At 38.7% G+C, this 14,126-nt stretch overlaps 1 protein-coding gene across 3 annotated transcripts in view; it reads right to left on the reverse strand.

Moving 5' to 3' along the window:
- The window catches only part of PDE11A (phosphodiesterase 11A), a 326,658-nt gene that overhangs the window by 51,889 nt on the left and 260,643 nt on the right, over nucleotides 1–14,126 (reverse strand). For all 3 annotated transcript variants that reach the window (XM_019739326.3, XM_019739325.3, XM_074338486.2), the window contains one exon: nucleotides 13,951–14,051. In XM_019739326.3, the coding sequence (XP_019594885.2) occupies nucleotides 13,951–14,051 (101 nt within the window). The remainder of the gene's footprint in view (nucleotides 1–13,950; nucleotides 14,052–14,126) is intronic.

Raw genomic sequence — 14,126 nt, forward strand, 5'->3', positions numbered from 1 at the left:
AAAGGACAAAATGCTGAGTGCAACTGGCTCTCCTGGTCTGGGTTGCCCATCACTGCTGACCAGCTGTATGGACTTCTTGTTATCCAATCAGATTCAACTCCATTTACTACACCAAAGGGAGCAGGTCAGTAGGATATGTGGCTCACTTCCTTATTCGAGACACAGAGACAGGCCCTGGATTTATTGCTTCAAGTGGTACAGGTCAAGGTCAAAGGACAGAATGGAATAATCTCTACAACAATCTCATAGCAACTGGCAAAGATGGCACGGCACAGTTACATGGAAGGACCTAGCAGCTCCTCTCCCCTTTGGGTGTACAAGTATATACATATCTTTTCTTCTTATAACTTTATCGTATTTTTCAATCGTCCACTCCCTTCTCTATGACCACAATCAGGCCTTTTCCATACCACGACCATGACTATGAACTGAAATAGAAAGGGAAGTGATGGAATGAAAGAGCTCAGACTCACACTGACCTGGGCTTAATGCTGATTGTCATTTATTAGCTGTGTGGTCCTGTGCAAGTGATTCCACATTGCTGAGCTTTGGACCTCCAGCTTTGAGATGAGGTCCATCAAGCGTTTTGCGCTGGTAGATACTCCATACCCGACAGTCATCTTTAATATGTAAATACTATCAGTAATATTACTACCAACAACAATACACAATGGACTAATTGGATTACGTGGAAATTGAAGATGTCATCTACTTCTTTCTTCTCCCTGAATGGATATCAGTCTTCTTTTGAATAATTGTGGAATAATTGGGTCACAAAGAACCTGTTGGAATAACGGCTGCCCCAAGCAGCTACGCATACCCTGGATGTCCTGGGAGCACCGAGAAAGGCACTTAGCTTAATTTGGAAAATCATGGGAGAGCACGGAAGGCTTTCTTAGAGAGCTTGTCAGTCATCATCCCTGTTATCACGTGCACCTGGGTGTCATTTCAATCCTGTGAGTTATTCTAAGAAATCACTAGAATGTAAGCTTCATGAGGACAAGGGCCTGGATAGTTTTTGTTCACTCCTGGATCCCCAGTGCCTACAAACAGTGATGACATGTAGTAGGAGCTTAATAAATATTTGTTGTATTGATGAATGAATGAAAAAGATTCTCTCATAAAGCTATTCATTAAAAAAAAAATAACTCTTCAACCTCTGGTTTCACCTAGATTCTAACTGTTCTGGGATCTTCCAAGTTGCTATTTGGAGAGATTAAGATAAGAAAAACAACACATACAAAGTGGAATATTACTTGGCCATAAAAAGTAATGAAATCTTACCATTTGCAACAACATGGATGGACCTAGAAGGTATTATGCTAAGTGAAGTAAGTCAGACAAAGACAAATACCATATGATCTCACTTAAATGTGGAATCTAAAGAACAAAACAAATAAACAAGCAAAACAGAAACAGACACATAGATACAGAGAACAAACTGATGGTTGCCAGATGGGAGGGTGAAAAAAGGTGAAGGGATTGAGAAGTACAAACTGGTAGTTGCAAAATAGTCATGGGATGTAAAGTACAACATAGGGACTATACCGTGTTTCCCTGAAAATAAGACCTATCGGATAATCAACTCTAATGCATCTTTTGGAGTAAAAATTAATATAAGACCTGGTTTTATTTTACTATAATATAAGACTGTGTACTATATAATATAATATAATATAATATAATATAATATAATATAATATAATATAATATAATATAATATAATACCGGGTCTTATATTAATTTTTGCTCCAAAAGACGCATTAGAATTGATTGTCTGGCTAGGTCTTATTTTTGGGGAAACAGGGTAGTCAATAATATTGTAATAACTATGTATGGTGTCAGATGGGTACTAAATTTATCAGGGTGATCACTTGTAAGTTATATAAATGTCTAACCACTATACCGTATACCTAAAATTAATATAAAATTATATATTTATATATATATATATATATATATATATATATATATATATATTTTTTTTTTTTTTTTTAAATTAAAGTTTATTGGGGTGATAATTGTTAGTAAAGTTACATAGACTTCAGGTATACAATTCTGTCATATATTATCTATATCTCACATTGTATGTTCACCACCCAGTCAGTTCCTTTTCCATCACCATATTAATATAAAATAATATTGAATGTCAATTGTAATTGAAAAATACAAATATTAGAAAAAGAGAAAAATTCTTATTTTGAAAAACAACAACAACATGAAATCTATCCAAGAAAAATACAAATATTAGAAAGAGAGAAAAATAAATTCTTATTTTGAAAAACAAAACAACATGAAACAAAACAACTGTCAGATTCCTGAATACTAGATTGCAACCTGAATCAAGTGGACAACATTAAAAGTTGTGGGAAATTTAAACACCATTCCCATCCAATATCTGATCTTCCGTCCACTGATAATTGTTATATCTGCTGCGATTATGTTTGATACATGAGACATAACATCTTTGATGCAAAGTGGAGGCATATTACCTAGGTAGCTAACACGATGCAGAAAATAATTTTAAAAAAGCAACAACAAATCTATGACCTGCGAACCAAATAGCACCATAAGAATAAATTCCCCAATGACAGAAAAGTTTAATAGCTAGAGTTGCTGGTATGAAAGTCTTAAATCTATTGAACCCCAAATCAGTCATAGGCTTCATCTCACGTTATAACAAAACTAGATTTTATTGTATCAGGACCAGAGGGAATATCCACTCTCCTGAGGGAATGGTGGATAGAGGAAGGTGGGAGGAATTTTTTCATAGGGCACAGAAAAATGTGGCATACTAATTTTATTTTTCCTCTACTAACAAAAGTATGCAATTTCATAATAGGTTCTATTTATGCTGGAGTTTGGCTGTGACCTCAGAAGGTAACAGAGTACTTCCTACACACCATAGTTGTATGAAAATAAACACGGGAAAAGCCTAGTCACTGGTGGAACCATGGTACATCACACATCTGGTAATATAGCTGGTCATTTTAAATGCCAAATAGATGCTTTAAAGTTTAAACCAAAGTACATTTAATTTTTTTTTTAAGTTTCTGAAATTAACGTCTTGAAAGATCAAGAGATGGGGTTAATCATTTTCATAAGGCTGCAAAAGGATTTTTGAAGTGATGATGTGCAAAGTTCACATAACAAATTTATGATGCCTATTTTAATATATTTTAAAGGTATAAAATTGCACAATGGACATATAGAATCTATCTCTCTGTTCACCATCCAGCCTAGAAATAAAAGCTTTACGTGTCCCATGGAGGCCCCTGGCGTCTCTGCCCTGCTGATTCTTCCTCCCTCCCATAACAAGATGGCCAGTTTCTAAATTTTGCATAAGTCATCTTCACATGTAGCCTTGTAATTTTACTAGGCAGATTATGCATAATGTTGCTCTGCATGTTTTATAAAAGTTATCATCATAGTGACTGTTCTTTGGCAATTTGTTTTTTCTCAGTGTTTATGAGATTCATCCAGCTGGCTATGTATAGAACTAGGCCATTCTTTGTCACTGCTGCATGGTAGTCCATGTATCAGCATATCCATGGGGATTTACCCTTTTCCTGCTGATGAAAATGTAGATTACTTCAAATTTTTTTTGCTATTATATACAGTGCTGTTATCAACATCTCTGTATATGTCTCTGTGAATTTGTGTGAGTCTCCTATCTCTGCCTGTCTGTTTTTTTCTTTCTCTTTGTCTCTGTCTGTCCCTGTCTGTCCCTGTTTGTCTCTCTCTCTCTCTCTCTCTCTCTCTCTCTCTCTCTCTCTCTCTCTCTCTCTCTCTCTCTCTCTTTCTCTATCTATATATATATATATATATATACATATTTCCCATATATATATATATGGGAAATTGCTGGGTCGTAGAATGATTTCTTTTCTATATTTAACTTGAGTTTTCATTATAATTACAGACTGTTAAAGGTATATGGGATGGGACCCTTGAGAAAAATCTGCTGTAATTCTCTCAGTTTATAGGTGAGGAAACTGAAGGTAAAGGAAGGTGAAGTTGATTTGCTCTGGATCCCAGGGGAGTTACGGGAAGATCTAGGTGGACTTCAGGTCCCCAGCCTACCAGTTCTAGCACATGAGACCATCTTTGTAAACAGTGTGTAGAATGAACCTTGGAGGCCAGCTAGCCTTGTGTGTGGTGAGAAGATGGGCAGCAGAGGCTGAACCCCTTCATGAGCTGCCATGGCATTGCAGGCTGCTCTACCAAGGCAGCACCCAGTACTGAGTACCATGACAGGCACCAGACAGGTCTTTCCATTATCAACAGGGGATGCTCCAAAGAAGAGCTGCAGGTGGCCCAGGCCAGGTTGGTGGTTCACAGCTCCAGGTAGCTTACTTCTGACATCCTCCTTGGTGATAATCATTAACAAAACAACAATGTGAAAATCACTGTGCTTTTGAGAAGTGAATGTGTTCACACAGCTGCTCCTTTTAGCCTCTATATATGTACGCGTATGTGGATTACGGGATCAACAGCATGAGCATATGCGAATATGCTAAAGATAGGAGCTCTTTTAAAATTATGGGACTGATAAAATGAACAGTTGAAAATCCACAAAATTATGTAATACTCCCTGGATCCAGACTCCCTGTCACGAGGAACTACGTATATCATTAACTTCTCAAGCAGATCACTGGGAACCTTGATTTTCAAGGACAATGGCAAATACCTCGGCTAGTGAAAAGCAACCTACTGGAAAATCTTATTTATAATCAGATATGTTTTTATTAGGCTTTTATCCCGCTCTCCTGACACATGAGTCTCTCAGAAAAATAGCAGTCTTTACAAAAGCATCATTTGAACAGAATTGCTAAAATTACCCTCAAAAATAATTCTAAAGATTGGTACCAGTCACCCATCACTACACTGCAAATCTTTCTGGTTTGTAATTTATCTGCAAGTCACCTTTTATTTGTAAAGCAAGAAATCCCCATTCCTGTGTATATTTTAATCAGGAATATTTTTTGTAAATTTATATATCTATGCATATATATGTGTGCATGTATATTCTTTATCTAGCTACTTATCTAACTGTTCTGAATCCACTAAAAGTCCATGAATGTTAGGAAGGTTTTGCTGCTGAGGTAACAAATCATGATTGTGATTCTCCCACAATTTCAACTCTAGAATTATCAGGCAGAGGAGGCAGGAGTGCGTGTGTGGATGGGCGGGAGTGGGTGCAGAGGGGAGCAGCAGATTTGTCCTTGCAGTGTTCTCACAGCTCATGTAAAAGGCCAATCAGACACCTGCAATTGATTGTTAAATGAAGATTCTGGAGAGATTTTGCACTTTGGGTGTAAAATCACCAGAGAAGAATAGAAAATTAATATATACATGTTAACTCCAGCACTTAAGACTAAAGGAAAAAAATTTATATATTTAATTTGGAAAATGAATTATCTCCCTGCTTTAAACCAACACTGATAACACAAGGGCCAGCTACGAATACAATGACCTGTGTGAGGCTGGGCTGAGGTTGACAGCATAAATAAAATTGGGAAAATGCAGGACATGGAAAGATTAGAATGACTCTGAAGTTTGAAAATGGCAGAAGATTAGACAACACAAGGCCCTAACCATCAATTCAGTCAAACCATAATCACCAGGCCAAGAAGTGGTTTAGGGTGTTGCTAGATGGCACGTGCCCCTATAGCCCCTGCGTTAACTTTGGCCGCAGCACTCGTGACGTTATGGTGTTACTGTTCTTCTCTCTTCCCCACTGACTTTGAGTGTTAACCTACCTCTGTCTCCCCAGCAACTAGCACAGAACCTAACATAAAGAAGGCATCAAAAGGTGCTAGCGGATAAATGTCTCATTTTTTAAATTCAGTTGCAATATCATGTGAATGGGGCTACAAGGATGAATAGATGTAAAAATGCTTTGAAATGCATCAAGAGGTACCAAAATATTTCTTTCATCAACCTACCCCAGGGCCTGTTGTTCTAACATTACAATAATTTCAATGGATTAATTGATCAGGTGTTGTTAAAATATAAGAATGTTTGGGAAAGAGCAACGGGTTAATCCCTGTAAGGCATCACACCTTGCTATGCCATAATTTATTGTCTTCTTTCCCAGTATGGTGGTTAGTTGAGTGCAGGCAACTGAGGAAGTTGAAAACACTTAATAAAGATTTGTTGAATGATGAATAAATATATATTCCTGTCTGCATAGAAGTAGAAACATTTGTTGAGACCCTCTTGTATTTTTTAAATAAATTGTTCAAGATATTAACCTAATTTTAAAAGGAAGGTCAAACTGTGGCTCCAACAATCCTAGATAATTTAGTACATTTTGCTGTCATTATCAGAGGCTTTTGAGAAATACCACTTACTGCATACCTTTGGAAAGACAAATAAACCATTGGACTGAGCATTTTTCCTAGTTGCTGATGAATATTTGTAGAGCACAAAGGGAATGAAAAATTTTCAATTTGAAGATTAATCTGATTAATTTAAAAAACCAACCCAAAAGGCATTTATAAATGAATTTATAAAATCTGAACTATTGGATAACTCTTGGTTTAAACAGTGGTCTAAGGCAAGGTGGTATGGAGATAGGAGCACAGAAACTTGACTTTGGGCAAATTCTTACCCACTCTAAGCCTAGGTATCCTTATCTATAGGATGGGGATAACAATAACTATTTTATAGGTTGATCTGAAAAGTAAATATCAAAAAAGTTAATATTTTTTAAGAACTTGTTATGTCAGGCAGTGCGCCAAGTTTGGGGGCTCCAAGAGTGAGATGTCTGCATTTATGGTGCTCTCATTCTAGTGGCAATACAGGGAGATACCGCAGTGCCTACAACAGCACTGGGCACGGAACAGGCACCTGGCAGACAAGAGATAGTCTTATGTGATCACAACCTGTTGGGGATGGATGCTAAACTATAACTGCTACCTGACAGCAACATCCTCCACCACTGTATGTAAGCTAGAGAACTGCCAATCTCTGATGCCCCAGCTTAGCCCAACTGCAAGTATGGAGCCTCTAACTGCAGTCTCTGCTACACCAGTTAGGTTCCTGAGCAGCTCTAACCTGGGGCCTCCACACCAGCCCTCCATTCTGCTGGCAGAGTCTGCAGTTAGTTGAATTGTTTCTGGCTTGCTTCCTAGCGTGCTTGGCACTGGCCTCAGACGGGGGTATACTCAAGTTACTGCTGCCCTGAACGCATGAATGTTCCCAGGATTGGCCTCAGTTTCCCCTTTAGTAGTCTTATGGTAACAGTTACATGACTGCAGAGAGCATGGCAGAATAGTTAAGATGTTTTGGAGTCCAACTACTTGGCTCAGCTCTCAGCTTTACCATTTCACATTGTGAGCAATCTATTGCATCTCTCCAAACCTGTTTCCTCATGTGCATGTGAGGTCAAACATAGTATTTATTCTAATGAGACTGCTCCTAGTATTAAATGGGATAAGGTGTCCTTTAAAGCGATAAAGCTCCTAAGTAAGCACTCAGGAAATAGTAGGAGTTGTTTTTATTGTGAACTGTGCAAGTTGCATAGGTCATTTTTGTTGACTTATATGCAGATAAATATTACAGGACATTTGTGACTTCTATTTGATTATTATTATTATTTTTTAAGGAGGGTGCAGCTCATGGTGGCCCATGTGGCGATCAAACTGGCAACCTTGGTGTTATTAGCGCTAACCAACTGAGCTAACAGCCACCTGCTGTTTGAAATTTTAAAACATATAATTTTGGATTTCTCTCTCTGCCCACCCCAACACGCTTCATCTTTTATGTTGTAAATTTAAAAAAATGTTCTGGCTAAATGATTCGTTTATTTATAAGGTATTTTACACGATTAATGTTATTAAATTATAGTTATTTAGATTATTTAAATTTTAATTATTTAAATTACCAAATTGTCTTTCAAATAGGTAATCTCCTTTGGTCACCACAAGGACGACCCTCAGGGATTGGTTTGGGTGATGTGTTTATCCCCATGTTGCTGACCAGGAAACTGAGGCAAAGGGAGATTGAGTGACTCCCTCAAAGTCACATGTCTGGTGACTGATAAGGTGCATCTAATTCCTGCTTGAGATGCTGAAATTACTATTTAATTATCAAAGCCTTATTCACTGCAGGGACTCGGGAATAGGCACAGAAATCATTTTTAGAAAATCACTCAGGAGAAACTGAAAAATGTTTTCAGTGAGTTGGAAAATCAGACTGAAGAATTAATCCCCAGACTTAGGTCGTGAAGCCTAGAAATTCACACCAACATGTTTTGTTTTGTTTTTTAAACTTGTGAAGTCTGCTTTTATCTGTCATTTATACGACAGAATCCTGGGGACACCTAAAGCCATTAGAAATTAGTTACATGTTTTTTGTGGTTATTTTGAAAGGGGTTCCATGTTTCCAGGAACCTTACATTTTTGCATGGCAAGAGATCCTGCCCCGAACAATGAGTCATAGACCCCTCTCTAAAAGGCCTCGCCCTCTTCTTGACAGCTCCGGCCCTTTCCAGGGGGGGAAGCAGTGAGCTGCCTCTTTGGTGGACCTCAGCTGTATCACGACTTTTGATTTGAATAGTCAGGGCAGAAGAACTGATGCCAATCCAGACTTGTAGACAGTGGTTGTATGGAGCTGCCTCACCTCCTCTTGGCCAGCGTTTCTCCAGCCATCGCTTCTTCAACCAGCGCTGCTTCAACCAGTGCCACAGCTCCTGCCTTGCTGGCCCTGTGCCTTGCTTACTTTCTGTGCTCGTGCTGCTCTGACTCCATGTGTGGGGCTGGATGCTGCAGGAATCCCCAGCCCTCAGGCGTGCGTGTCCTGAAAGTGTGGGGTTAACCCCCATGGAATAACTTTGGCTGATAGAAGATGGAGGCTGGTGTATAACATTGAGGTGCAGCAGACAAGACTTCAGACAGTCCCTGCAGAATCAAGCTTGGTGGCCTACAGTGGTGACCAACAAGGAACTGTGTCCCTACAATAGCTTTCCTACTTGCAGTTTCACTGTCCCAGTCCCCTACAGTCCCCAGTCTCCTATTCATGATGTCACTTCTAAGACAAACGTACCGCTGGTAAGCCCTTGTCTCAGCTCTGCTTCGGGACAGGGCACAGGGAACTCACGCTGGTTCTCGTATTAAACCAATTCATGCATGCCTGGGAAGGTCACTATGGCCATGTAATTTAGCCCCAATTCAAGTGACAACTATTTCTTGATTTTTCCATTAGAGAGGGAATACAATGATGATGGAAAAACCCCCCAAAGAGGTATGGGTTCCAGTTTAGCCACTAATTATATGTGACCCAAACTACACTATTTAACCTTTTCAAGCTCAGTACGTGATCTACAAAAAAAAAAGGTCACTTAGATTACATCATTTCTAACATCCTTTCCAGTTCCACACTGTATATTTGTGAAATAAAAGCATCTGGGTGACAGTTTGTACTAGCTGCTTTCCCCCTCATTAACCCTAGGGATTGTTTTGGCTAAAAATATGGCAACACGTTAATGCAACTTCAGACAGGCAAGTGAATCACCCTCCTGAAGGTCTAGATTAGAGAATGAGCAGCTATTCAGAACCTCAAAAAACAATAACGCTGACAAAAAGAGAACCAGCCAGGTTCTTTGGGAGCCGGCAGACATTAGCAGGGGCTGCAGCATTAAGATAAGAACAGAGTAATGAGAAAACGAGTAGCAACCAACTTCCTTGACTGCATTCCAGCGGTTACTCAGTCATTCGTCACATCCCTAACAGGGCTTAATAAATGGACTCCAACTGGTGACATTTTTTTCTCCCTTAGAAGTTACTTGGAAACGTCGGCTTGGGAAAATGCTTCTACTTTAAGGAAAATTTGACCAAATCTTGCAAGTGTCAGAGACAGGAAATAAAAACATTAAAGGGATATAGGCTTCTATAAGTCTCAAATGAAAGATCACTTCAGAAAAAGAGGGAAGATCATGGTAGTTAAGTCAAACATGAGAGACACAAAACATGCAAAATAAATAGGCTATAAAGCAAATGAGGATGTAGATGTAGCCATTTCTAAGACATACAAGACATTTACAAGATATAAGATGTTTATAAGACAAATAACATAGGTATTGTAATCTCCATTTTACACATGAAGAAAAGGGGCTCAGAGAGGTAAGTGATTTGTCTGATGACACACAGCTAGGTAATGGCAGAGCTGGGATTTTAAGTTTTTAAATATGTTTTTAAAACTAATTAAAATTTGTACTTATCAAAGTAATACACACATAGTTAACAAATCAAACAGCATTAAAAAACATACAGTTGATCCTTGAGTAATGTGGAGGTTAAGGATCCATCCCATGTAGCCGAAAACCCACATATAACTTTTGAATCCAAAAACTTCCACCACCCCTCAGTATCTGCAGTGGATTGGTTCCAGGACCCCTGAAGATACCAAAATCCAGGGAGGCTCAAGTCCTTTATATGAAATGGTGTAGAACAATGCATGCAGTCAGCCCTCTGCCACCGCGGAGTCCCGACAGAGGACTGAAAATACTGTTTTCGATCCATGGTTGGTTGAATCCATGGATGTGAAAACCCCAAATACACAGGGCCGACTGTATTTATTGAAAAAAATCTGTATGAGGGAACTGCACAGTGCGAGCCTGCGTTGTTCAAGGGTCAACTGTATTATACATTAAAGCAGTGTTTTCAATATTGCTGCTTTCTTATCCTTTGACTGTATTTCTCAATGCTTTCATATGATTTTTTTTTAGTTTGGCCACCATATTTTAAAATTACACAAGCTCTTTCTTCACCTGTGGTGTCCCTATTATTTTTTAAAGCATCCTGTTCTTGTTTCATGGATGTAATATCTTACTCCCTAAGGATAGTAACAATAGTTTTTGTGATTTCTGCCACTCCCTGTTTTCTCTGATTCCATTTTTTGTTGTTAGTTTCGGCCTCTGTGTTTCATATGGGAGGGTTTCATCAATGATCTGTGATCCTAGGTATCTGTTTGTGTGTAATAGCAAGACATTAAAAGACTAAGCAGGAGTTGTATGTATGTGTCACACAAACTCATTGCAGGAGATATGTTTATACTAAAACATTATTCATTGTTTATCTGAAATGCAAATTTAATTGGGCTTCTTGTATTTCTGTTTGCTAAATCTGACAACCCTGGGTATGTGGATTATGGACTTCTAGCTTCTGGGTGACTAGGCTATGGGCTATGGGTTTTTAATGCAGACACTCACAGGGTTCTTTCTCCCATTTTTCCAGAGAATAAACCTCTGGCCTCCTCCAGGGGTAGGAGAAAGGGGGTTCTCTGGCTGTGTCGGTGGAGAACTTCATAGGCTTTGAGTGTTCTGCAACTGACTTTCTAATAATCTCCTTGTTTTAAGCCTTGAGTATCACATCCACTTTTCATGGCACTTTTTGTCTCTGAGCCCCAAGCAAGTTCCACAAGACAAACTGGCTTTTCTCTCAGAGTTGCGCTCCTCTGTGGGTCCTACTTTTCACTTCTACCCGGCTAGATCAGTTATCATTCACCAGTTGGCCTTCCACTTTCCACAGATGTATTGACATGTCTTATCAGTTGTTATGTACCCTTTCTCTTCCTTCTTATAGATTTATGCCTTTTAAATTCATTTACCATTTCAGCAAAGTTTAAGGAGGGAGGAGACATAGATACTTGGGCTCACTATACCAGGTTTAACTAGAATGACAGAATGAGATTTAAATCCAGACCAATAATTCCAAAGCCTTTACTGCCTCCACTGTTACCATGTAATAACCCATGTAGCAGAAGCCAATGATAAATACATGTGGCACACTGTCAGTTATCTACTCGCGTATCTCTCCTCCCATTTTTTCTTAGTAATAGAATGCTTGGTTTTTAGTGGGGCATGTGATTACAGACATGTGCTGCTTAACGATGGGGATATGTTATGTGAAACGCATCGTTAGGTGATTTCATCATCGTGTGAACATCACAGAGTGCACTTACACAAACCTAGATGGTTCAGCCTACCACATCTAGGCTATATGGTATACCATTGTTGTATATGTGCTCCGTTATTCACCAAACGTTACGTAGCACATGACTACATCCAGAATAAAGGCTTCCTTTCCCAACCTTCCTTCAACCAAGGTATGGCCCAATGACTAAATTGTGATGAATGAAATATAAGTGGAAGTGTTACGTGGAGTTTCCAGAAAATTCTCTTTAAAGATATCTTGCGTTACCATTTGGTTCCTTTCTCCTTTGTCCCGTCCTTCTTTCTGCTAGGTAGAATGTGAACATTATGCCTGGAGCTTGAGCCGCTATCTTGGACTAAGGTGGAGACCATGTGTTGAAGGTGGCAGTACAGAAAGAAAGAAGTAGACTGGGTCCCTGAAGACTTAACATAGTTACTGTACCAACTGCAGATTACTTATCTCCAGACTTTTTTTAAGTGACAGAAAAGGAAGCCACTGTTATTTTGCGTTTTCTGTCCCTTACAGTTGAATCTAATTCTAACTGATACAATGCCAAAGTGCAGTAAGATTTCAGAGCAAGTGACACATGATTCCTAGAAAAGGTGGTAGAAAAGATGAACCTTAAAGGATAATTCAGCCAGATGGGGAAGTGGAGGGATAAGATTCTATGTTGGAACAGTAATATGATTGGGGCAAGAGGGGCGCTGCATAAGGAGTTTTCAAAGGGTAACATGTAGACCTGTCTGGTTGAAGTAGACAAATCGTGTAGGAAAGAAGTGGAAGATAAACATGAAAAAAGGTTGAAGGCAGTTTATGGAGGGCCTTGAAAGTCAAACCAAGTTTAGAGGTTGCTTTGAAAGCAATGAAACTACTGAAGTCTTTTGAAATGGAAGTTGGAGACACAGGTCTTGAATGTGAGGGAAGCTTAGAGCGAAGAATTTCAGAGTCTTCTCTATACCTATTTATGTAAAGGTATTATAGAGATGAAGTCAGGGGAGTGAATCTAAGTACAGTAAAAAAAGAAGAACGTGGGTTCAAGAACTCATACATGAGAGCAAGGAGAAAAGAAACTCACAAAGGATCCAGAAAAGGAGAAAGGCAGCTGGATGTTGAGGAAGAAAAGAGTAGAAATTGACCATGAGAAGCCAGTAAACCTTCAGATGCCTCAAAGAAGCTAGAAAATAGCAGACATGAGTAAAGATCATTGAATTTGGGGACAAGGAAGTCTCTGGTGTCTTCTGAAAGTACAATTTTGATAGAATGTGAAGGTGGATGTGGCTCGTTAAGGTGTAAATGTGTGTTAGAAAAATAAAGGTACTAATGTGCTCCATTTATTTTAAAAGGTAGGCAGTAAAAGAAAGGTAAATTGAAAAGCAATTAAAGATCTCCATCAGGGCAAGTGAAATAATTTTTTAAGGAAGGGAAGTTGGTCTTTAAGAGAAAACTGTGCATATCAGTGAAGGAAGAGATTTCCAGGCTGCCAAAAGATGTGGTACCTGATGGAGCAGGTCTAAGAGGAGATGAGAGAGATGGAATTTCCAGTTCAAATGAGAGCCTGAAATTGGAAACCAAAGGGGGACAGTCTTCTGAGAAAGAGAGCTAGAGGCGAGGCAAGAAATGAAGGCTTGGATTTCTAGTCAACCTTTTAGCAACAAATCTTTTTTCAATTAGCACTATTAATGCTATTATAGATCTGACCAGAAGAAATAATAGTTTAAAATAGCAATCTTAGTCTTTAAAGTAAAAATGGCCATCACTTAGTTTCAGAGTCAAAAATCTCAAACCAGGCTCATAACACGGAAGAAAGATATAAATTTCTTGATTGTAGTCCTAATTTGTTTGTTTTGCAGATACCACGTTAATTAAGTTCATTTAGATGAGAGAAAAACAAGAAAAACACATTGATATCAGTGCTAGAATAACAAGCAAACCCCAATATGGACCTGAAAATTAATTACAGGTTGAAATTTTAGATATCCATTTGTCAAAAAGATCAAATGCCAATACCTACTCAAAGTACAGCGTGAGGTCTGTTGCCAATATTGACTGCTTCAAAAGTTGCATAAGGTCACTATATTCCTTGGAGGACAAATTAGCAAAGATGTTGTGACCCTGTAATGAGAAAGTGAAAAGTCACAAAAGACAACATTAAATCTGAGGTTGTTGAGTACATGTTTTTCCTATATT

The sequence above is a fragment of the Rhinolophus sinicus genome, chromosome 17 (genome assembly GCF_057876585.1).
Source record: "Rhinolophus sinicus isolate RSI-liver-muscle chromosome 17, RSI-T2T, whole genome shotgun sequence".
NCBI classification, from domain to species: domain Eukaryota; kingdom Metazoa; phylum Chordata; class Mammalia; order Chiroptera; family Rhinolophidae; genus Rhinolophus; species Rhinolophus sinicus.